At 44.6% G+C, this 26,403-nt stretch overlaps 1 protein-coding gene across 11 annotated transcripts; it reads right to left on the reverse strand.

Moving 5' to 3' along the window:
- Positions 1 to 4: 4 nt before the first annotated feature.
- On the reverse strand, positions 5 to 20,744 carry LOC122375862 (broad-complex core protein isoforms 1/2/3/4/5-like). 11 transcript variants are annotated; one of them, XM_043355435.1, is made up of 6 exons: positions 20,594 to 20,683; positions 20,013 to 20,198; positions 19,381 to 19,557; positions 18,420 to 18,936; positions 17,598 to 17,660; positions 5 to 904 (listed from the first exon to the last, which is right to left on the reverse strand). In XM_043355435.1, the coding sequence occupies exons 2-6, from the start codon at positions 20,196 to 20,198 to the stop codon at positions 729 to 731; spliced, it is 1,119 nt and encodes a 372-aa protein (XP_043211370.1). In that variant the 5' UTR covers positions 20,594 to 20,683; the 3' UTR covers positions 5 to 728. The 11 variants fall into 11 exon arrangements, with proteins under 11 accessions (XP_043211370.1, XP_043211368.1, XP_043211369.1 ...); XM_043355433.1 differs by lacking the exon at positions 5 to 904 and adding an exon at positions 1,889 to 2,575; XM_043355434.1 differs by lacking the exon at positions 5 to 904 and adding an exon at positions 1,889 to 2,575 and having other exon boundaries at positions 20,590 to 20,644.
- Between the last annotated feature and the right edge of the window lie 5,659 nt (positions 20,745 to 26,403).

Raw genomic sequence — 26,403 nt, forward strand, 5'->3', positions numbered from 1 at the left:
TATGCCATGGACAGTCCTAAACCACAGAGTGCTCATTTCAAACGTTGGTCGTTGAACATGTGATGAGTCACGAAGCATAGAATACGGATATATGTATATAAAATACTAAACGCTGTCATGGCGTGCTATTGTGAAGAAAAAAACAAACACATGACGCAGTGATGTTGCACCTCGTCGATCGCGAGCTACGTACAAAGAACAGAAAAGTTGTATTCGAAATGGATATGATCCTACATCAGAACGTCCTTGATTGTCCTTGGCATACGTCCAGTACAACCGCATGTCAAATGTCATGGCGTTTTCATGGTTATCATCATGCAACATAATGAACTGCTGTAATAAGCAAGGTTCTAAAAAAAAATATATACACATCGCTATCCTAGCCGTAATACCTACACATTTCAACATTGCTAATGACAAGCTGTTTTCTTCTATTCTCGAAAATAATATATCAAATTCAGCAACTCTATGCAAACGTGGACACATGCTACTGCAATGAGCAATCAGTTATCATGACAAACAAACATTTTTTGTCAAACACGAGAATCCCAACCAAAATCTCCTCCAAGACAAAATTCTATCACAACAACACCGGAATACTACGCGGAGTAATCCCCAGCAATGCCACCTATCGGAGACATCACAAAGCTCACTGCGACAGCAGCGCGCTCTATCGGAACGTACGCGACGACTGGGCACCATTTTGTTAACAATCCTCCCCCGACAGTCTATGATGCCCAAACAGGTGGGCGCGTAGGCTGTGGACAGTGCTGTAACGCCGCTGCACAGAGGGCAGAACGTGCGACCTCGTGCAGCTGCCGGTGATTGATGAGAGAGCGGGGGTTCTTGAACGATTTGCCGCACACCTCGCAGGGATAGTCGTAGCAGCCGCCATTTCCCGGTCCTGAAAATGGGCGTGAATGAACTCAACAGACACCGGCATAGGCGGGGAACGGGGGTGGCACCGGGCACCGTGCCCCCTTTGATTTTGGCATTTTAACATTAGCCCTATGGGCGTTGCATGGAAAGATTGGGACCAAAAGTCGGCATTGCCCCCCCCCCCCCTTAATTGAAGGTGTACCGCCGCCACTGGGCACCGGTGGGCAATTTTGTGAACGATAGTTGTGAAATGTGATAACATCAGCAAAAGGAAAGGACGAGGACGATAGCTGGGAGCACGTTTAGCTCGCTCGTTCGTTCATTTAATAGGGGCATAGTATGATACTCAGCGTCAGGGAATGCCGTCTAATGCTCTAAGCTCTAAGCCGGGTCGACGTGTATGGCAATATGTATGTTGACAGTCAAACAAAAGTTTTTTTTCATCAGAGCGTGGGGAAACTACCGACACTACGGGTTCCAAAGCGCGAACATCAGCGACTGCCACAGTTCCACCCGCTCGGACGCGAATCTATCACGAGGTTTCTCAATTTTGAAAATGCATTTTGTATTATCCATGCAGTACACGTAAGGACACATTTCTACAAAACATTTCTATAAAGTTGTCTGCGTTAAAAAATATGATGGAAAACTATGCACAATAGATGTTAAAACATAAAAGCATTGCTCCAGATCGAGCAGACACGTCACATCATAAATATGTGCTTGATAGTCACATGATAAATGTAGTTAAAACATCTATTTGCCATCGTCACTTGTTATTACTAGAGCCAAAAATTGCCACTGAAGAAATGTTTGTTAACGAAATTATGAAAACATCGTAAATGCATAGTTACTTATGCATACTGAAAAGCCGCCAAAACATGATTCACTGATTGGATGATACAGGAACGGTGTTGGGAAAACAATGCGATTTGCATTTCAAGTTTCACAGAAAGAGAAAAGCCGCAGCGTTCGAGTTATACCGTTTGGTCAAAATATAGAAAATCGATAACATTCTCACCATTTAATAAAATGTCACGTCCACAACTCTCCAAAATCCAACTGAAGATTCCAAATACCAATCTATATAGCCGCCTATCCCTTCGGCATACGTTGCAACTTTTGAAACGAGTAACGAAGCTGAACGGAAGGCTGATTCAACACAAACAGCTAGAAATGCAATGGAGGAGATACAAGTCGGGCAGTTCCTTAACACCTTACCGATGCGTTCCTGAATGTTTCAATAAACGCACAGCATGGAAGTTCATACATCAAAGTGTTCATTTCGTTTCACTACGCTGGCACATGCCCTGGCACACAACCCAAAAATTTCCAATCAAACGTTATCCTCATTTCCCACCAGACATCGCCTTGCCAAATCTTATCTATGAACCGTCAGCCAATCAGCGTCTGCCACATTGCCTGCTGACAAGTCGGCCGCCAATCATCGTCCCTTCTGACCAGCTAACAGCCAATCACACGCGCGTCCGTCGTCGCGGCACCAATCGGTGTACGTCCTCGGGCGAGACGCGGTGATGAGTCAGCAGGTGGGCCCTCAGGTTGTGAGAGGTGCTGTAGACCACGGAGCATATGGGGCAGACGGTGCGGCCCTCGTGCAGCTGCCGGTGGTTGCTGCGCGAGCGCGGGTTCTTGAACGATTTGCCGCAGATCTCGCAGCAGTATTCGGCTTCGCCCTCTGAAAATAGACCGGTACTCAGTGCCTAAAGTGGCCCACGCCAGGCCAGGGGCAAATGCTGGATCAAGGAATGGTATGAGCCCCACCAATCATCAGAGCTTATGGTGGCTTGGATGTTTCGTCTCAGCGAGCGACATTTTCAAACCACATAACCTTACCAGCAACAGAGGTGGCAAAAATGATTTGGTGGGCCGGGAACGTCTTCGAACACCTTACCGCATTACCTATTACTGGAAGATATTCCAGTGATGGGGTCAAACGCGTTAAAATCCGTGAAATAGAATCACAAGAGGGTTACACTGGACAAAGCCATTCAGCCATCAGCTATACAGCACTCTTCTCGACCCCCGCTCATCAATAACTAAACACTGACTATTACCTTACACAAGCGTTTGTGTCGGACGCAATCCTTTCCATGAAAAACACCCACTGCATCTCCAAACTAAACTGAATGCTTTAATTTGTATTATATATCTGTAGAGCTCAACAACGTGTTATCAACATCAGCTTGAAAACTACGCAAGGTTCAGTCTGTGTCACATGAATATAAGAGGGATCAGTATCAGCTTTTCCCAAATACATATGCACATGTCACATTTCTTGCATTTGCAGAATCATAAACATTTGCGTGCACTAGCAGTTAGAATAATCAAAGGACATACTCAGTTGTGCCCAACACTTCCCGCTATACGAATAACAACTATACGAAATACGAACTATACGAAGAAGATTCCGCTAAACGCGCCAAGACATGCCATTTTCACTGAACCATTAATCACTCTTTAAAAAGTAGCTTACTGTGCAAGAAGTTACATTCAGCTTCATTCGTTCAACGTGCTTTATTGGAAAAGGCGAAATATTCACATTGTGTGAAGAAAAATGAGAATTATGGTTACTTTGAAAGGTAAAGTGAAAGTGTGAGGAACTGCGGCACCTATCCCATAAAGCGATAACGATGCCTATTATTCTACAGTCTAAACAGATAAAACTGTATGAAATAACAAAACAAGCATATCTTCAGCAACGGAATCCAAACAACAGAGCTAAATAATAGTTCGATATAACGAACAGATCGAACAGATCATCCATTGAAAAGTACAAAAATTTACAACATCCCTACATGTTTCGAAACACTGTGCACTTCGCGTACACGTAACCATATCATACACCGCAATGCATACGGGAACAACGCAACCACTCCCCGTGCTGCCTTTAAGCTTGTGTTTTCGTCTGCAAGTTGCAACACATTGAACAATATCTACAAGAAAATTGTACACGCACCATCGACATGATTTCAAAGCATATGGGCCGAGCTAAAGAAACTAGCAGCATCGCCCTTCGCAAGATTACGAGGTTCACGCATCAAGCGAAGACACTTTCGCAAATGGACCCACCGTCCAGCCTGAACCAAGGAACTTTATTGATAGTGATCCTTAGCGACATCATAGTCCCTCTCTGAAGAGGATCCTTCGTGCCACTCTACGCGAGATTGTCCCGCTTCCATTCCTTCAACGGCGGGCGAGCACTGCTGGTTGCTACTTCCTTCACCCACGTCCTGACCATGAGAAGGCCTCGACCCTTGTCCTGAAGCTGAGCCCCCACCAGTCGGCATCTCCTGACCACGGACGTCTCCACCACCGCCATACGAGACGCGTTCCAGCTGACCAAGTCTCTGCATCTCCAACGCATACCCCTCCCCCTGGTAGTGCGCTTGGCTCGGCATCCCAAATCCTCCGACTTCACTTGAAAAACCCGAGCGTTGCCCGAGTTTTGCCTGATGCAAATTTTCTTGCATCGTCCACGACATATAACGATTCTTCATGGGCGCCAGACGTTGCACCTCAGCCGCACTGAGGTTGTGCTTGCGAACCAGGTGGGAGCGCAGGTACGGCAGACTGCAGTAGGCGACTCCGCAGAGCTGACATGCGGTACGACGCTCGTGGAACCGGTGAAGGTGGTTGGTGAGCGAGCGACGAGTGTTGAAGGACCGGTCACAGGTCTGGCAGCGCACCACGCCTGTCGGAAGGAGCCGGTAGTCAGTAGTCACTAGTCAGTAGTCAGTATGGACAGAGTTCACTTGAGATGCACGAGGAAATCACCACGTCACCATGCGAGAGATTTGGGCTTCATTGATCGCGAGAATAAGTCATCTAGCGCGCGATGGACCCAGTCCTTAAAGCGTAGTCAAAGGGCGATTGTCCGGCTCGGCTTCGCTCTGCGTTTGTCTGTTTCGCTCGCTCGTCCCTTTGTTTTTCACCCGTTCGCTATCTTTTATATATAAAAGGAATGCTGGTTTGGCTCGAGCTATTGTTCACCAAGGATTTACAAAACGCACATTGACTCACGGATAAAAAGCTATTAGACAAGCAGATACACATATTGGCTGAATGGAGTGAGCACTGAGCATGTTGCCATGATCCAAGCTTTAAGTTATGTGGGATGATTAAGTACTGCGACTGTAATTAATACGTGTGATTGTGTAGCTCTTTAGAACTTCAAGCCTCTCATCCCGTATCGAAACAACGGTTTTGTTCATTTCCTTAAGTGTATCGCCTTCCTGGCTTGTGTTTGATGCTCTCGCGTCTTCCATACCAGCTTTTTCCAATCACAAATACGTTCCCCAAAATAAGAGTGCTACGACGAATCTCAATGATAGCGGTTCGTGTTTAGAGCGTCTGTACTTCAGAGGTCATGATCGACCCCACGAATCTTCATCCGCGCACATAAGTCTGTTCAGAGCAGATCAAGGAGACAGACAGAAAAAATACGATTTTAAAGTATGCGGCATTTATAACACATCATTACACATTGATGCTTGTGCGTTCCAATTCCCTTCTCGTGAACATCGACTAGTACACGCGGAAGAGAACTATCCAACTTGGAGAAGATAAGCTTAAGCTAAAGGCAGGACTTCATAGATCACTGAACATGATAAAGCAACTCTAAAAGCATAGCTTATCGATAAATATGCATGTGCTAATACAAATGACAAGCATACAACGTGTAGAGGGTTCATCGTTCATTAAATAGTATCAAAATAATTTGTTTTAACCGTTATGACAGCGTTGACCTAGGTTTTTATACGAAAAAAAAAATACGGAACTCAACGCAACACAGTCTACCTAAATAGTTCAGAAAAAGACGCATCATGATGAGAGCTAATTGGAACCACTTAACTAAAGCCAGTAGCCACATTTCTGTACTAGTATATGACATAAGTGAACGAGTATATAGTACAAATGAAATCCACCAACAGAATTACTACCAGTAGAGCAGAACCAGCACACACCTAAAACACGAAAACGTCTTAGCATCACGAGTTCTAAAAGTCCTATTTTAGGTGTGCGAGCAATGGTTTAAGAATAATGATTGCTAAATAGCTTACCTCACGATCGGAAAACTATACAAACTAAATAGCTAACATGTTCGACATCAACCAATATCCCACTGGCATCTTCCTGAGCATGGCAAACGATCTACTGCTTTATACAGGTGACAAAACATACCAAAACCACCGCCAAATGACCACAAATCCGTTCGTTTCGCAGAGCACGCGTCCGTGAGCATAATCTACACCTATTCAACCGATCAAAAACGTCGAACAAAAACATGGTGTCAGGGCGCCAAGATGCAAGTTTCTCATCGGTTCTCTGGTGTTCGTTATTTCACTAATGATTTTCAGCCTGAAGACGTCACTCTCACCAACACAAAGGTGTTCGCAAGTCATGTTACACCGTCGTGTTCTGACACTGTGTTTGTGTGCGTTGCCACACGTAGTCACGACACAAGGTACCAGCGAGTGCGTCACATGTACACCTCCCATGGATCGCTCGTTCATCTTCCAGCCATGAACTGTCCCCAGGAGATGCGCTCCTTGGGTTTGGTCGGAATGATGCGGCGCACATCCTCTGAAGAGAGCTGATGCGCCACCTCCATGTGACGTCGCAGGTCTGCCACGATGGAGCACACTTTGCCGCAGACCGGACACTTGGTGAGCCCCAGGTGCTTCTTGCGATGGTGGTAGAGCGACTCACGGTGCTTGTAGGAGCTGCCGCAAATGTCGCACACGCTGCGAGCAGGAGCTGAAACAGCCGATATGACACACATTTAGAGAGTGAATAAGGCGACGGAGAGATGGGGTGTTAGCTGAAGAGATGGGAAGTTGGGGAGATCTTTGATGTGCTGTCGAATCAGAGACAAATTCATGTGGTACAGGTCAGCATTTAACGAATGGTGATGTTTATACTTCAAGCTTATAATGCTTTTCGATCACTGATACTTTCCAATGATAAAGGATTTCGCCATGGTCATGCCGCAAGGTGTCATTGTTGGTGTTACTCCTGTATAGATATGGAACATCTGCGATTTCCCCAGAGGTCAGAGCAGTGCATTGTATTTCTGATATCAAGCATTCAAGAACAGAAACCATTGGTAAATCAAAAAAATGCTGAGGAGCTGAGCTAGAATGAAAAAAATATCCAGTAAGGGTGCGTATGATTAAACTCACTGACGTTCGCTTGTTGTTGCTTTGTCGAACGTACATGACAGAAAACACTGAAAACGTATTCAATAGAAGTTCTTTTTCACATTCAGAGTTCTCAAACCATTAGCGGTTCCTGCCCTACGTGTATCAGATACAAAAAGAAAACCAGAGTAAGTGAATAGACACATCATTTATTTGTTATCTGAGCCCACTATGGTCTAGTAGTAAGATTCTTCTGATTTATCACTAATAGGTACATCGATGTTGTCCATTCAATGCCCTCCAAATGGCACATTAGTAGGCCTCCGACATGCAACATTTACCGCGTGCTTTTCGTTGCTTGTCTTCGGAACCAATGCCTAAATAAACCACACAAAAACGACGCAACCCTCCAATAGGTAGTCATAAACAGGGAACACATTATATATCAAAAGATGCGCGCTGATCCACTGCAAAACACATCAAGCATGTGTTCACCAAACAGAAAATAAGCATTGTCCTGAGTCAAAACATATCTAATACTGAACTACAGAAAATAAGCATTGCCCTTAGGTAAAAACATATCTAATACTGAACTAAGTCCGATTAGCTTCGGATACATTCCCACCAACCTTATGGACAGCAAGAACATTTTGCAAAACATACAAAATTAGCATGACTATCAAACGAATGCAAAATGCAAATGCACCATTTCCAAACGACCACACAACTTAATGGGCTGGTAAGCTTTGAAATACATCCTCATGACACCGACAAACGACTCACTGCACCGTCGTTCCCTTACGTCGGGCGCATCTCCATTCCGCCCACAGACTCCCCGGTCATCTCATTCAGCGAAAGCTCATCCACCGGCATACGAACAGAACGCGACGCCGATGAACGACGCGGCGCCGTCGGCACCACACTTCGCACCATCTCCTGGTCCCAGCGATGCACGTGACGTAGGTGATCACGAAGCCGCGCCACCACGGAGAGGGTTTTCCCGCAGACTGGACACACCGTGTGCCCCTGATGGAGATGGCGGTGCTGCTGGAGAGATAGGAAGGAGCGGTAGCCGATGCCGCAAACTTGGCACGTGTAGGGCCGATCCTCCGCGCCGCCCGTGCCGCTTCCGACGGTCCCCGTGTCGCTGGGAGGCACAGCTGCGGTGGAGAGGGCTCAGAATCATGGGCCGGTCCGGCGGAGGGAAACTGGTTACCGATATAGACATGAGCGTGACCGAATAACAATGTCAAGAGGCGTTTACGAGTCTGGTCCGAAGAAAAGACAAAATATCGAACCTGCTGAGATCCTGCTTGATAGGTAAAGATGTATAAGAGCTTTTAATGTTTTTTGCGGTAACAAACACACTACGCTGATGTGTTGCGAGTTTTTGAACACGCTACATATTGAATCGCACAGTGAAGCTGTGATACACAGACTCGAACAATGAATAGTCAACTGCAAGTGGTAAATACAATTATAATACATAACGAACGTTTTGTGTGAAGTATAACAGTTAGGTATTCATGTGATGTGAACTGGTGAATATTTAATATATGCTGACGTTAGACTGCACCTAAAAACGTTCAGAGGAGAGCAAAAGAGAACTTTAGTGAGAAAGTGCCTGTTTTCAGGTACCCTTCTCGTCTAAAATGACGTCTGCCAATCCCCACAAGTAAGATCCAGCGACATTGGAACAAATGAATATTACGTGAATTATTGTTTCGGGATGTAACATGCTGTATTGTTTCCAGGACTAAGCCGGTCATAAACACTTTTCATAAAGTTATTTGCCAGCATTGGCATGCAAAACACTTATCATTCGGGCCTGTTCTCGTCGTACCAGGCATCGTCATCCAACATGTTGAATAACTATGAAGCACACAGTGCTATTACAAATACCTATCTCTTACGATGATCGTCATGACACATCGTAAGGTGAGCCATCTATAAAAAAAAATCTGGCAATGGTCACCTTAAAACGCATCATTTACGTTATCTTCGTGGTCGGAAATAGCACTAAAATAATGCAGAGCATGTCTAAAATAAAATAACACAACACCGTTTAAAAAAAAAACGGTTCCTTGACCTTCCACAACCAGCTTACTAAAACAAAGCTATGAGCTTGTTGCACATCATTAGACAATAAACTAGGTGACCTTCTCGTCATAACAAAAATCTTTAAGAACCATGACTCAAAAACAACACGCAATCAACGGATTACATACTGGTAGCTCGTAAACTAAGGTCATTAAGTGTTTATGTTTGTCCCAAACTCCCTCAAATATCTCCTTATCACCACACACAACAACAATCTTCCTCGCAAAGCTTCACAGCGAAACATCCACCACCCAAACAGTGCACCCAAACTGATTCAGTTTGGAAGATCCCAACACCAAACACTTAACATATCACAATGTTACCACCCACACGGCCCCAAGTCCTGCCAGCCGCCTCACAGAACTCGCGCGAACCCACGCACTTCGTAACTCTCTCAGTGAGTGGGGTGGCCGACTCCCTCACAGTCCTGAGGGCGTCGAGTTGGCTTTCAGCTTAGATCAGTCTGGTTAGAGTGGCTTAGTCAGTCTGGCCAGTCTCTGGCTCACAGATGCTGTCCGTGCGCGTTGCGGATGTGCCTTCTGAGGTTGGTCACCATGCCGTAGACGATGCCACAAAACGGACATGTCGTCTCTCCCGAGTGTATCTTCATATGCCGTCGCATCGTGTCCAGCTTGGTGTAGGTCTTGCCACATACGGGGCACGCCAGCAGCTGGTCTGTGGACAGGGAACAGCACCCGGTGATGCAAAGAGTGGGGCGCGCTCGGAAAATCAGCAGTCACTAGACGCAATGATAACAATAAGCATACTATACACTGGAAGACAGTTGGGGAAACTACGAGGAGCCAAACAAAAATTGGATTAGCCAATCAGCGGCTGGAGTGGGCGGGGCGATGACCATATATGGTTATAAAATCAGACAACTTCATCTTTTCAATGAATTTTAGCATTCAAATGAAAAAATAAGGCATAAGAATGTTTTTTAACCAGACAAGACCTACACTCACCCGGTGCATAATTAACTGGCGGCTCTAAATCGCAGAGTTACAACGCAAGGTCAAACTGTGATTGGCAAATATGGCGGATTGAAACAGACGCGCCAAAAAATGTAAGCAGTACCGTGGTTTAAAAATGTCATTATTTTTATTATTTTGTTTATGGTTTTTCTAATTGTGGTTAAGTCATTATTTTAGAATTAAATATTTTTGTTTATTGTAGTTAAATTAAATCTTTTAACAATTTTCTTTCATAAAACCAATCCATTTATTGAATGGCCAGCTGATTGTGACGCCCAGAACCTGCAGAAAAGCTGTTTTCCTATCGCCATTTTCGAGTCAATTCGCCGAATTTAATCAATTCACGCTAATTCCTAGTGAAAAATGGAAGCCTTTTCTCTCCAATAAGTGGACGCGATACCGCAAGTACCGGCTTGTTATACCGTTTTTCACCCTTAGTAGCGGGGGCTGCATTTATGCCCATATATGGTCATCAAAAGTCCATTTATTGACCAATCAATTTTTTGACATTCGCCTCGTAGTTTCCCCAGCTGAAGAGTGGTTCTTCCGACGTCTACGGTCAGCGGTGTGGTTAAGTCCTCATTGATACATAGTAAACCTCTGAAGTATGCAATCACGGAAATTAAGATGCATACAACCTATTTTAGTTTGTGGCGACGTGAGCTCCGTTTAACGGCAACGTTAATTTTTTTGCGATGGCGTACGCCCATGTTGATCGACAGTGTTTGGCACTTCGGGAAAATGTTGTGAACAAATGTTTTCAGGCATGTCAGGGCTGAATTCGCCAGCTTGGAATCCAGGTATTTACTAACACCGCGAGCCAAAATGACGCATGCATTAAGAGAAATGGTCATGTTGCCGATGCATACATCCATAAAAATAGTTGAACTTTTATTCATATGTATATCTGATCATATGCTGTATCTATGACACATCGGTTTGCAGCAAAACATCGCATCCTTGTTTCACGACCTAGTTGAATCTTTTTACTCACTAGACACCAACCGAAAATATATGTTTGAGCACTGGGCAAAGCGCGAGGGCAAGGGACATAACATCTCAAGTTGCATTACGTCACAAATTTTCGAACCTGGAATTGCTTTATCTAATGCATCATTAGATAAATGCATTGCGATGTTAGGTCATATGCTGCGAATATGAACTACTGAGATCATGAACATTCACTGATGTCTGCCATCGACCAAACTAAAACTTTTCATCACGCCACGCGGAGATGGAATCAGGCCACTGGACATATTTATGCATATCCATGCATATTCATGCATGTTCCAAGCCATCAGTACTCTGAAAGAAGACGTACTTTTGGTAGCCTGTCAAACAATTTGATTTTCAATGCCAGAATATGTCAAGCAAATAAGACTTTGGTCGACTTGGCACTGCTGAATAATGCAACGCAAACATGGTTTGCATTTATTGATGCATTGCAGTTTAACTACAATGCATTACAAAAAAAGAAAGTAATAAATAACGTAGCAATTACACCGTGAAATATCTGCAGTGAATGTGCACAACATAAAGATCCGTACTAAAAAACATATTTATTTTCGGAATCATCTAATCAAACATTTTCATATCTCAAACACATGTTCACTTCACACTAAGCCTGGGCAAGTGGGGGCACCGACATTCATAGCATTTCCTAACACAATGGTGATTGGTGAGTCACTTACTGTTCATCGCAATCCATCCCTGTCGAACTGCAGGTGACACGCAATCGGTCGTCCCGGATCTGAACCCTTTAAAGTTACACCAAGCTGAACACATGTTTGGGAATCGATCAAGATTTACACCTTATTCTCTGAGGACCGCTGCAGAGTGCAAGCATTCTACCTTCTAGGTGCCAATTACTCTGTTGCTTGTTTCTTTTTTATGAATGTTACAGCCAGCTTAAGGGAGAACTAGCTGAATTATTATTTATTACTTCAAAGGGTGGTCTACAGTTCATCAAATTGAGATGACTTTAAGAGGAACTTAAATTGAGGTAAGAGGACTTTGATAAGACACTTTCACTGGTAGGACTTGAAAACAGCTGAAAAATAGCAAACGCAGGAAAAGACTCATGCTATTCTTACAAGAGACAAGGAAAGAATGTAGCGGTGTTTTCAAAAAAGGGTACCAGAAGGCCGAAAGACATCGCTTTATATGAAGAGAAACTTAGAGAGTAGGCATATTGAATACAATCACAAAGTTGTGTGCTCTATGAGGGCACGACCATTAATCGAATGCTTCTATGCACCGCTGACTTTCAGTTACCAATCGTGCACAAGAAACGTTGGCTGAAAAAGCGCTCCAACACAGTCGTCCGAGACATCTTCAAAAAGGGCGAATGGTAGCCTCAATTCCACGAAAGGTCCTCCATCCTGGAAAGTAACGCTCATTGACGTGGCATCAGGGCTACACCAGTTACAAGCCTAAAATATTTAAACATCAATGCGCAGAGAGCGAGCATAAGGTTATCATGAGATCGTTCGCAAACATTGTGTTAAGCCAATAAATTACCTTCGAGATTCCCATTCACGGGTCCATACTTGTCCAAGCAGGATATTTGCAGACAATTTGTTGTGTCAAAGGTTACACTAAAAAGCTATAAAAAAATGACGAGAGCGAATGCATAATTCACCAATACATACAGTCCTACAAGGGCATACGAAGTTGTAAAACAATCTACAATCCATTTTGAAACACCATAGATACATCCTGAAACTGAAGAACAAAAAACGATAGATCAACCACAATTCATTATAGGTAACTATTTAGGTATGCTGCTCAATGTGAAGCATTCAGAACACGACCTAGTACGTCTATGTCTCCCAATGTTCGAAACTATCCGAACGAATTTTGACACCAAAGCTCAACGGCGTTGGATGACTCATTAAAATTGATCTATGAAAGGCCAATTTCAATCATCATGTGTCTTTGAGTGTCAATAACAATATACTTTCCAATGAAGACGCATTGCCAGAGTAACAGATACCTGGCCAGGCCATAACAGGTCGCAATATCTAATGACTCAAACCTGGATAGATACTGGTTCGTGCAACTAATACTGGATCATGCAACTCATGCACGAAAGACGTGTACACGCATTTTTTATACAAGTAATTTAGATTGTTTTAATCCTCATGATTTCATGAAGATTGGGATTAAGTCAGGTGAAAAAGTCCAAGACTGTAATAATCATATATTACCTCTGAGAGGCACTAAATCACCATCGTGAGGGAATTGGCACTCCTGAAAATTGTGGTTGTGAAAATGGTGGGTAAAATTGTGATTTGTTGAGTGCCTTTCTCAGGTGTTCAGGCAGGTTTGTTGTTGATACCTGCTGAGGGATTTCAATTTCTTAAGAGCGTAACGCAGGGAGCGAGAGGGGTGAAATAGCCCTCCGGTAAATCGCAAGCTTAGAACGTGCTTCGAAAGGTGACTGGCAAGTGATTAGCCGGATTAAAGTTAGGCATAGTTAAGTAACTGAAGTATCCAAATTACATGCCTGACTACAAGTCCACAACAAATGTACGAGCTCGTTAGCAGTTTTCTTTTGAACAATAATAAGAACATTTCAAAGACGACTAAAATATTCAGAACATCTCACCTGCAAAACGAAGAACAGTTCCACAATTCATCGGCAATTTGGTCACTGAATCGCACCACTTTCACTAATTAGCCAACGTCTGCCGTCGAAAGAACCGCGTAAATAGCCTTGCAAAACATATACTCTGGAAACATTCAACCTACTCTCTCACTCTGACGCCTTTGTCAACAGGGGAGCAGCGAGGTAAAAATAATCATTTATAGCTGACCATATCATGAACGAAAAGGCAGAATTATATAGTGTACACTACGAAATTCCAAACAATGGTTGTCTATCAAAACCGATGGAGATTTGCACATTGTCTTGCTATTTTTGAAGCCTTAACATCGATTTGGCTAGTTGGATTTAAGTCAAGAGTCGTTACAATAAAGCTTAAGTGAGACTCATTAACAACAGCGTTTGGTGCATTTTCGCCTTGCAATATCCCAACTACATGAAATTTAGCCGTTTTCTTCACGAAGTAAAAAAAAAAAACGATGTGTTGTATTGGTAGCCGATCGCTTTAAAATGCACAACAATATAAATGAAGCGAAAACTGTTTTATCCCACACCGAAAACCAAATCGTTAAGTGTATCATCTTTACTTAGCTAAATAGGAAGACAAGCTTAGCTGCATAGTATGAAAATACCACAAATGGCCTGATCTGATCTTCATCAGAATTTCGTGAATACTTTCAAACCTTTTGGTTCTAAAACGTCGAATTTCAATTAGGTATACAAAAGTAAGAATGCGTCCATCCATCAGCCATCTAAAGAAAGTCTGAACAGCGGCGGTTATTTGGTAAACATTTTCTAAGCATGTTTCATTCGAAACTCATTCCTCTAATCGCGAACAATCTAAAACTTGTTGGTAATCTGCATCCTGATTCACATGCTTTAAAAATGGATATATTACAGGTCGACACATCAGCACGAAAAATCCTGATCAACACAGTTCACAATGATAAAACAAGGTGCAGAAACCGTTACACAATAAACACGAGAGACACTGGATGTGCCACCCCACCGTCTCCATGTTCTGCCATCGTAATTGAAATCTGCCAAACCCCAGCCAAGTGGCACAGACACGCCGCTTTTCTCTAGTAAATTAATCAAATTACAGGGACATCACATTCAAATTATTATATATAAAAAGTACGCCAAGTCAGATAAACACGTTTCATATTGCTGGGTGTTGCTCAAAACAAAACCAGCCAATGCTACAGTTGGTGCCGTTGTCATTTATAAAATTACTCGTAACACGAGTTTTAGACTAGGCTTGCCGGACTGCGAACGTCACTAACGCGCCAATACATTTTATAGCATACACAAAAAAATACGGCAGCGTGTTAACCCTCGCATGTGTAGGGGGGGGGGTCAGATGGACCCCCCATGGTTTTTCGCGAATAACTCGCGTAAAAAGCGGCCGATCGCGACGAAACTTTCAGTACCCTCACATTGATCAATTTTACACCTACCCTGAAAATTTCATGACCCTGACCCAAATGACCTTTGACCTGTGACCTCTTTTCCGAGACCATGTTTGGCCGGAATCGCGATTCTGCGTATGTCGGCTCGCATTAGCCGCGCGTTTGCAAGCTTTTCGTGGTTTCAAACGTTCAAACATGTGATTTGATGTTGCTTCCATGCATTAGGGTGGGTGTCAAGGTCACCTGAAGGTCAGGTCAGGTCATTGACCTTTGGTGACCTCGGGTGACCTCGGTTCACTTTTTCGAGCTGTACATGTTTCTAGGCTAGTTTTTGGAGCTGAATTCGAATTTAGCAACCATTTGAACATTAACGAAGTAGTTTTGGTGCCTTCGTAACATGTTACGAAGCTGTCAGAGGCGGTTGACACGTACTACGAATACCCGTCACGATGCCTACTGGTTGACCTGACCTGACCTGACCCGACCTGGTCTAAATGCTTAAAGACATCATCTGTGATCAAAACTAACACGATATTCGTTGTTTCCATTGTCGTTGTTCCAACAATGATTTCCATTGTTATCTGGGTTGACGTTGTCCCTTGTCGCCAGTATAAATTTTAGGTGCCATTAAGATACCTAGAAAAGTCCCCTTAATTTCAAAAACATAAAACGAATGTGCTTCCTGTCGAAATTTAGGGCAACATAGGCTAATAATGCCTAATTTAATAGATAAATCAATACTTCTACAAGCAGCATTTTTTCTTTGGAAGAAATTTACTCATCAGAAAAGCAGCAGAAAAAAAACTCCCCAAATACTCCGAGAGTAGCTAAGCTCAGCCATATAGGCCATAGATCAGTCCTCAGCATAACAGTGAAAACCAGTTTTGGTAACATCATTGGCAAGACAGCGCAGTGCTAATTAGTTAGCACCATTAGCACCATTAGCATCGGCAGAGCTGGTCGCTGATGGAGACGGCGAGGTGACAATCCCATGGGTCAAAACGGCGACCGGCAGCGGCGCGGGCGGCGCAGAATCGGGGCGTGAAAGGAAGGGGTCAGAGAGAGAGAGAGAGAGAAAATGAAATTTGGGAGCGCCTGGGAGGGAGAGGGAGGGAATGGGGGAGAGAGAGAGAGAGAGAGAGAGAGGAGAGAGAGGAGAGAGAGGAGAGAGAGGAGAGAGGAGAGAGAGAGAGAGAGAGAGAGAGAGAGAGAGAGAGAGAGAGAGAGAGAGAGAGAGAGAGAGAGAGAGAGAGAGAGAGAGAGAGAGAGAGAGAGAGAGAGAGAGAGAGAGAGAGAGAGAGAGAGAGAGAGAGAGACTACGATGTTGTGTCCCGAGTGAATGTGAGTGTGTGTTATTGACAGATAACAGATTAGTCGTCACTCGCCATTCACTGCAAACTGTGTCAAAAGCAAGTGGATTGTGCTACAAACGTCTGTGAGAATATGCTTTTACGACGCACTCTGGAACAACTGGACGGTTGAATATTCATTGGCCATGTTATTAGTTGTGCCATGATAATTTTGGTGCCATAAGCGTAGGAACCGTGGGTGCAGTGGATGCAGTTGCACCCAAAATAATTCTCTAGTGGGTGCAGACAGTGAATTCTGCACTCACAATAATCTGGAATAAAAACCCCTTTTCTCATCAGCACTACTTCCCATGCAGCACGACAAATTCAGGATATTTTCCTCGCTATCCATCTTTCGAAACATTTGCTACTGTGATGGTCTTCAAAACTTACATTTGTGCTCAAGTAAAAAAAGAAGAAACGGAACACATGCCGATGACCCACTGTCAAAAGTTTTAGCGCGATCTCTTCGAGAATGGCTGAGCCAGCCGCTTTTACTTTTTGCGGTAGTCAATTCACAGTTGCGTGAATAATTGACATTATGAATTCTTCAAAATGCACTCATCGGTGCCTTTCGACATGGTACACCCTCAAAGCTCGCAATGAGCCTCCGCTCGGGTGCCGCCGCTCCTTACCCCCCCCCCCCCCCCGCTTCACCGGCCATGGCTGGATTTCTGCACCCATGCACCCACAATGTTCCAGCCGTTCCTACGCCGATGTTTGGTGCCGTCATGAGCATGGTCACTCGTACGCGTCGATAAAGATTTAGTGAGGGCACCAGTAATTCAAGCAAGCAGTCCCATTGACAGTCTAAGGCTGGTGAATGGTGATGGCAGGCAACTCTCAGGCCTCCATACGGCTACCCAGACTGATGACCTTCTGAATAATGTGCAGTGTATAAGTGTGTATGACTGAATCTCTTTTTTGTCGCATGACGATGCTGAATAAACACAAAACTACTGCAATATGCCTGAAGATAAGCCACCTTCAGTGTTAACCCTCATTGTGTGAGGATGAACGGCGAGGAGTTGGCGAGGATGGGTGGAAAGTACGACAGAATGGAGCTAGGAATCCCGCGCCGCCCGGCCACCGTGCACAGCAGACAGTGAACCCACCTTGTGGAGTCGAGTCGTCACCGGCTGTTCGCTGAGAGGGTCCTGCCACCGCGCCGCCCGGCACTGAGAACGAAGACAAAATAGGAGTCACAGGGTGCTGGGGAAGAACTAACAGACCCAGGCACAGCACAACCTACGTGCAAGGTACTACCATGCGCATATATGGACACAGGGGCACGTGAAGGATGCTGGAGGGTGCAGAACTGCACAGGCCTTGTGACACAGTACTGGACATAAACGCGGGCACAAGAGGGAGGGCGCACGATGGATGGTGGCGCCATCTGTGCACACGTCCTAGCAGTATGGCATGCACGGAAACAACGGCGGAGGTTAGATGTTATTGCCCCATTCTATCATTTACACAACCCAACAGCATTACGCTACAGGTAGCCTTACGATCTTTACATTTTGCAAACAAAACTAATTTTGTGTTTAAATCATATTTCAGAACGCATTTCAACTCGAATAAATGTCCAGCTAATAACTGAAAACGTCTTACTTAGTTTACTTAGACTCTGCAGCACATCGAAGGGTGATGGGATGCATCACATCCCAATATCGAGGTCTGTCTTACCCAACCTTCAATAAACATCCAATGTCTAGCCATGGACGTCAGTAGTCTTTTTTTTTTGCCGAAATCACGCATACGGAATGGTTTCATCCCAAAGCAGCCCTCAGTTTTTGAGCTGTAAGTACTTGATGCTCAATTGTTTAATCAGCTTAGCGTGACTATTGTATGAGCGAGTTTGCATATTGGTGTGACATTAAGCTCAATAAAACAGTTCACACTCCCTCCCCTTCCAGCCCGACCCCGCTACTTACTGGCTGCTGCCGCCTCTGCCATGGCGGCAACTGTGGCCAGCTCAGCAGAGTGCTCCCCATAGCCGGAGCCCTCATACTCCGCCACATAGCCGAGCGTGGCATCCAGACTCGTCTCGTCCTCATCCTCAGTTAGATCGACCTTCTCCACTTTTACTGGCTCGGGACCGGTTGGCAGTTGGTCTCCGGAGCGACCACCAGCTGATGGTGGCGCGTGGTTGACGGTTGACGGACTCCCGACGCTACTACCGCCTGATACAACCGAAGATGCGGGGTCACCCCGTGAAGCAGAGAAGTCGGTGAACGGTGCAGGCGAGCCACTGGGTTGCTGTGTGGGTTGTGGTGCCGGTGGCGCGGGCGGCGGCGGCGGCGGCGGAGGTGAGGTCCGACCGGGTGTGTCTGTGCCGTCGGAGACGCGCCGTCGTTTGGCCGTTGGGGGCGGCGGGGGAGGTCGCGGCGAGCGGGGTCTGCCGGCGCGACTCGATACCGGTGGATGGCGGTCCACCGGAGATGAGGGGTTCTGTGGGAGAGTCGACAGAGTGGGTCAGATGTATTTTTATTCAAAGCATCATACATTTTGCACATGGACATTGGGACAACTCCTCATGCGTCGGTTGAGGTTCGCCAATGCAACATTGCATCAATGGCGAACTCAAGCATCATAGGGTCAGAGGTGATGATGATTGAAGTCACAAAAGTAATCCCACAGCCTAATTCGCACCCTGGGATGCTCAGATAGCATCATGCATATTGAGTATGCATAAAATTACATCACACCATAGTGGCACACACTAAAAAATTGACCATCAGAAATTATTTAATAACTGAATGTGGTGAGATACTTATTTTACTTTAACACATTTGATATCAAATCTGATTATTTGATGACATATCAAGCATAATACTGAGTGGATACTCTAAATGACAGCAACCACTACCCAATAACCATCCAACTCATACTAACCTTCTCCTCCTCCCCGCTAAGCCCCCTGATCTGCAGCATCTCAGCCGTCTTCAGGAAGCTCCCCAGCTGTGTCTGTGCCACGTTCACACTGCCCTTGTAGATGAACTCAATGATGGCAGACAGGTCGGCGGCTGAGGTATCCTTCAGGAAGAACACCAGCTCCTGACATGGGTTATTCTAAAACACGAAGACAGATAAATTGTGGTCAGTGTCTTCTGTCTAAGCAATGCCCTTGTGGCACGGTGTTGAGAGGAAACATCAGACTGATAACAACTGAGAAAGTGGAAATTGAGTAATTGAATTATTTCTTCTATTCACCCAAACTTATAACAAACTCCATCATTTTACTGATTTACATAAGTCGCAGGCATAATTTTAAAAGTGCTTCGAAAATATTTGGCATTTAAGCATGCTTGAGGTGATAAAAATGTTTCATTTTTTATGAAAGGAGTGCAAAATCACACTAAAATAAGCAAAGGCAGGTGGATAATTGATGATGACTGGGTGTCAATCTGCACATATCAACATTTAAGAGAAGTAGATTTTGGGAAATCAATGTTTCAAGCAGCCTACAAGATTATTCCAAAGTTTATCAACAAATATGTTATCAGCAAATTTCCTCAATTTCTCACCTTCAGCAGATCCCTAAAGTAGGGGCTGCAGGCCGACAGCATCATTCTGTGTGCCTTGACGCGCTGCCCCTCGCAGCAGAGCGTTATGTCCACCAGCTCACCGTCCCGCCGGAGGTGGTCAAACACGGAGGTGACGCTGCTCTGGAACCCATCCCACTTGAGGCAAAACTTCTGAGAGTCCATCATCTGTGAAAAATACACAATGGTTCACAAATCAATGTCACAGCTGACAACTCAGACATTGACAAAGAAGAAAAGAGCTGACACTTAGTTTCATTGGAGTCTTGGACCCAACCAACAACAAGACCAACAAAATCGGAGAATAATTCAATAAAAAATTCAACTGAAAATAACAAAAAGAATATGTCTTTATAGTTTTTACACATGATTATTAAAAAGATCACAGGAAAAACATGTATCACACAAGGGCACGAAACCGACGCAGCCCGAACGCGAGAGCCGACGTAGCTCTTGCCCGGAAAATGCCCACACGACCAAAGGAGCAACAGCCTTATTACTTCTACCAGACATCGTAAAACAATAAAAACAGAGCATTTCAATTAATAAAATAGCATACCTACGCAGACAAACAGAAGTAACGCCGACGTTCATTCAAGCACCGGCCGAGCATGCGCCAGAATTGCCGTAATATTCCAGCTTTTTCCGCTTTTTCAACGTTTTGAGAAAAGCTTTCGTCAAAATCACAATAGTTTGAGATTCTAGCATAGCTCCAATGTCGAAAGTATGCACATTGCACAGTACACGGCTCAAGGTTTGAGATGTGATACAGACTGTGTTGCATTTTTGCGATCTTTTAGGGTATCATCGGCCTAAGAGGACTCCAATCCTTCTTTCGATCGTCCCACTTACCTCCGAGGACCTCCATGCACATGCAGGCTCTAGGAGGGCTGAGATGATGCCAAAGTCTAGGGGTCTTCACTCTTCATGCAGGTCTACGGGGGCTTCACGTGGCAGTCTCTTAGTGTCCTTCGAGGTCTGAGAGCTCGAATGGTCCCCGATGAGTCCTATGGCCCTTGGGGCGCTGCACACTGGATTCCGAGAAATTCATGTCAATATTCGAAGATCATGCTTAGGTACTCGCTGGCAGTTGGCACCCCCATGCCAGTCACAGAGGCCCAAGCCGGACCGGGGGCTCCACCAACGGGGGGAGGAGGGGGGAGTTCGCGATGGTTCGGACCCCCCCCCCCAATGCTTTCCCTTCCGCAATGCAGCGTAATGAATAAGAATGTGCATTCTGGGGTAGGCCACCCCCCCCCCCCATCCCATCCTGAAACCGTGGTGGAGCCGCTAAGCCGTGAGTCTCACCCGGACTAAAAAGTCCCGTGCCATTGTCTGAAGGCCCACACACTGTCAGCGGCCTTTGCGGGCTCCACGTCGATGTCTGAGGACCCTGATCGGTCCCTGAGGGTCCAATGCCGACGTTTGAGAAACCTTTTCTAGCCGCTGAGGGCTTTCATCGGCTCCACAGGTGCACGTCAGCCTAAGATGATTCCGTGCCGGCCTTTTCAGAAACCACACCGTTCCAGAAGATGATCTCAGGACGAGAGGGTGCATATCGGCCTGCTCATATATGATACCTAGACTCCATGGACAATACCGTTTGCTGCTTTGGTATAATGCCGCACAGTACATAAGTGCTGTGTTCACTGGTCAGGCCCATGCATACCTATAGGTAACACTATATCCTGGCATGGTATGAATCGATAAAAATTTCGGTCCAAGAGGGTGACAGAGCCCTTAGTGCTGTTCTTCACTATCTAGTTTCAGGGAGGGCTGACGTCGATTAGGGAAGCGCACAGTGCACTCCTCAGTAATGGGAGCCTAGGTCGAGTTCTGTGACTATAAGAATTTAGCTCTCAGCACTATCAAGAAACACCGTGCGCGGGAACCGGGGGGAGGGGCAGTAGGGGAGCCTGCCCCCACAATCTGGGGCTGTTGGGGCCCTGACCCCATAACTTTTCTTAGGGCCAAGAACCGTCGGGGCACTTTTCCTCCCTAAATTATGGGTGATGGGAAACAATGAAAAACTGAGTGGAAGAAAAAATTAAAGGGACCCTCCCACCTTCAAAAAAGTTTATGAATTGACATGAAAGTGATGTCGCTCGATTAAGAAAGAGCAAAAACGAATATCTACCAAATTTCACCGAAAAATATTCACCGGTTTTCAAGATATTAGACTTTTACTTTTGTTTACTTTTTTGGTATCTCCGCTGTTCCTAGCGACTTCATTTTGGAAGTGCGGCGTTCGCGGCAGATGTTGCGCGCAAATAGCATATACCACCACTGCTTTACAAAGATGTTAGTATGTATACCTAAGGTTTTAAAATCGTTAGATCACAGCTGATGTCACAAGTTCTAAGAGGGCATCTCAATGCATTAACCCCTTAGAATCCGAAAATTGCAAGTTTGAAATTCCATATCTCCGAATTAAAGCATTTTTCGATGTTGTGAGTGCCCAAACTGGTATTTGCAGGCCATGGCCACCAATTTGGCTATCTCAACTCAAAACTTATGTTAAGGTGGGATAGTCACTTTAAAGTAAATACCCTCCCTCCCTCCCTGGCTCGACAGCTTATGTGTCAGATTTAGACCTTCATTGCAGGAAACCAGAAAGGTAGTTCCTTGACTCAGCTGAGACATAATGCCTCACTTTTTTGCTAATGTTTTCGTTTTGTTCTTTTCGTTGATCAGGCCAAGGGGTGAAAATTAAGTGGCCTAAAACCGATGAGAAAACTAGCTTTGAGGGTGACCTAGGCACCGGAAGTATCAGGTGTGTCCCCCTCCCCCCCCCCCCCTCCCCAGTCTGAAAGTAGTTCCTGCGCGGCACTGTCAATAAATGACGCCACGCTCGATTCATTTTTAAATAGTCAAGTACCATTTTTGCAAAAAAAACTAATTTCGTGTTTAAGTCATAATTTCAGAAGCATTTCAACTCGAATACCTTAATTTCCAGCCGATAAATGAAACGTCTTACTTAGTTGCCTAAATCTCGCCATAAGGTACAGGTCGGTTATATTTAGAAAGTTTTGTGGAGTGTCTCTTTATCACCTACATTTTTACAAGTTTATTGGCTATCGAACTTAAAATTTCACAAATCGATGAAATTCAACTACATTTGACGGCAGTTTTTTTTTTTTAGCAGAATGACTGAAGCATTTCTTTGTGTCTCGCAAATAATGCTTCCTGAATTGTTCGATCAGGCCCCCTACACAAATACACATACACATAGTTTGCCTCGATTTCAATGCGTTTAAGCGCAACTGGTGAAAATGCCTGCATATGAGTACCTATATAGTCAATAGTCATATATCGGCATTCACTGATGTGATAGGATTCCTAAAATGAAAAAAGAACAACTTCCCAACGAGCACTACATGCTTTAGTTGATTGGACGGACCTGTAATAATGCGGTAAACGGGTATGTCAGGCTATATTGGGATCGACATAAGCTTCCACCAATCAGAATATCAGCCTGTCGCTCAAATAAATCAGCTTCTCTATACGATTGATTTGTTATCAGGATGCAGTCTCTAAGATCGGTGTTCAGGAAAAAGACGTGGTACTTATTGCTATATCTGAGTTTTATAGCGATCTCTCCTCGTCCTAGCAACAGATTTATTGTGAGCCAAAATTACCGTGTATTCAGTATGCATATTACGAGCATCAGAAATTTCAGTACAAAGACGAGTTAGGTATGTGACAACTTTCTTTAAAAGCATGGCTGATAACCTCTGGCTGGAGAGAAAGAAAAAAAATCAAGTAAATCTTGTACCACTATCCACCCCTAGAAGCTGATATCGACCTGAAGTCAGTTTAACCAACAGAAAAATAGCCGCCTGCCGGAATTTTTTACCTAAAGATCGCTTCACATATGGAGCGTAAATGAGATAAACACGTACGCGAATAGGGCTTTACCGTTTACGCCCTGTATGTGAAGCGGTCCTTGAGCAAAAAATTCCAGCAGACTGCTATTTTTCTGTTGGTAAAACTAGCCTCAGAGCTATTTAAACTATTATTGTTTTCGGGTCACCTCCCAGCTTTTTAGCATCATGGGGAAATACTATGGATGGAAAAAAGATAAGGTTTTAATGTTAATCAACGACCGCCAGCTGCCGTGCGTCACGCATTATCCGCGTAGCCATGCGTGATACGGAAAAAGATGCTTTTCAGAGTGGAGCAATCATCATCTGCGCAGTCCACTCTCATGATTAAACAAATTCCTCCGACATATATCGGCTATTGCATGCTCAGGATTATTTGTTTATTTTCATGTGATTGCACCTCCACGTCTCCATTATGGTTATTGACGGATAATCAAACGAAGCCTACTTCTTAGAATGCTCCAGGCTGCTAGATTAGATGGCTACTAGGGTTACCCGCGTGCTCCGCAACGCGAAGAAGGGTTATTTTTGACCCGTGGGTATTGGGTTGGTCTGTGTCGATTTGGTTGGTAGATATCCATTTCGTTCGATTGCTTTTTGACGGCCAAGCATTTTGTAAGAAAACAAAAAGATACATCGCATCGAGGTGCCCGTGTCGTATTATCATGCGTTCTACTTTAGGATGATTCGAAAACTGGCGTGAAGTCTTTTGAGGGCCATCGATGAATTTCGCTAAAAAATGACAATGTAATGGTTTGGAACATTTACATTTTTAAGGATACTGTTGCTAATCATGCAAAAATGAAGAGTGAATATTGGACAGAATTGAATGCTCTATCCAATGGTACCATATTCAATTGCCAAAGGTATCAGGTTATGCAGCAAACCCCGTGTGATTAATAAAGTGGCACAAAATTGACAAACACCATTTTCTCCTGTGATTTGCACCACCTTGATTTGGATCAATCAGCTTTTCACAATTTTTATATGAGAGGCGGTACCTTTCTCTTGCAAATAGGCGTTGATTCAACTCGCTCCATTTAACGGTCACCTAAAAATAAAATTAATTCCAAAATCCCTCAAAAACCGCAATTTTTCAAATAAAAGTGCCCTCTCCGGTGCACGTGGCGCGTGCTATCCTCTGCATTGCACACCTTTCAATAGCCCCTTCAATTCTGTACACGATGCTGTTTTCCACGTGCCAGTCGGACCCCTGGTCACCAAGATATCGCACGGGAACTGGACCCGTGTCGGCCAAAATTAGCCGTTTTCGCCCGATTTCGCACGCCGATTTATACATGTAAAGTCTATGACGCGAATTTGCACTTTTTGAGCACGCGCCACGCGCTCCCTATCAATCCGATCGAGAAAAGACCGCTCAAAGGCACGTCGCGCATCCTTGATCTATAAGTTGTGCAAATTTCACCGGGCTAGGTGCAACGGTCTGGCCTGTAGTCCACGCAAAGCACCACCAAGTTGGGACCTCAGTAACGGACAGACGCACCCTCCTCAAATAGTAATATAGATTTTGTTATGAGACGACGGAACGTTAGAAGTAGGTTCAATATAACCTTGTTATATATGTGTGTATTTGTAACCTTGTTATATATGTTCAACGTACAAGGTGTATCCCGCTCCCATGCTCGCACGTACAGCTAGGAACATGCGAGTACAGGTGATTAGTTAGGAGGCGGCCTGGCACTTCCCAGACACACCCTATGACCATTTCAGCGGGATGCAATAGGAATAAGGTGATCTGAGATGGTCACGTCTTGCGCATCAAGGCCGTAGTTGCAAGCGGACACTTTCTAAAAAACGAATTTTCGGGCCAGCACATACCCTCCCCTAAACAAATCCAAATTCAAAAGGGACTGGCACCAATCAGACAAACTGCTCAGCGACTCTGACCAGCGACCAATGACATGGTAGGGCACGGTTGCTAGCATCATTCCTGGTCTAACGTGTTCAGATACTCCGAATAATTTGATAATAAAAAAGATATAGATATACAAAAAATACAATAGAAGATATAGAGCAACAAAAGTTCAAATATAACACGTCGTTATCGAAAAGTGGTCGCTCAATTCAAAGCCAATTTATTCATGTATCATCATTTAGAAATAGTAACTAGACACAGCATCTCTGAAAATAACGAATGCCTAAAGAAGTAACAGCATCACACCAACACGATTAGAGCACGACATACAGCCTGCGAAGTCTTCAAAGTTCAGGCGCACAACTTTTTTTTTCATCCAACCACGCTCTCCGACTATGAGGTAGATATTCGACATTACAGCCAACAAAACATTCCTTATTTATCACTGACTGAAGGGAGAGAGAGAGAGAGAGAGAGAGAGAGAGAGAGAGAGAGAGAGAGAGAGAGAGAGAGAGAGAGAGAGAGAGAGAGAGAGAGAGAGAGAGAGAGAAGGAGACAGGCAGACAGACACAGACAGACAGACAGACAGACAGACAGACAGACAGACAGACAG

This window comes from Amphibalanus amphitrite, unplaced genomic scaffold (assembly GCF_019059575.1).
Source record: "Amphibalanus amphitrite isolate SeventyFive unplaced genomic scaffold, NRLGWU_Aamphi_draft 001941F_arrow, whole genome shotgun sequence".
NCBI lineage: Eukaryota > Metazoa > Arthropoda > Thecostraca > Balanomorpha > Balanidae > Amphibalanus > Amphibalanus amphitrite.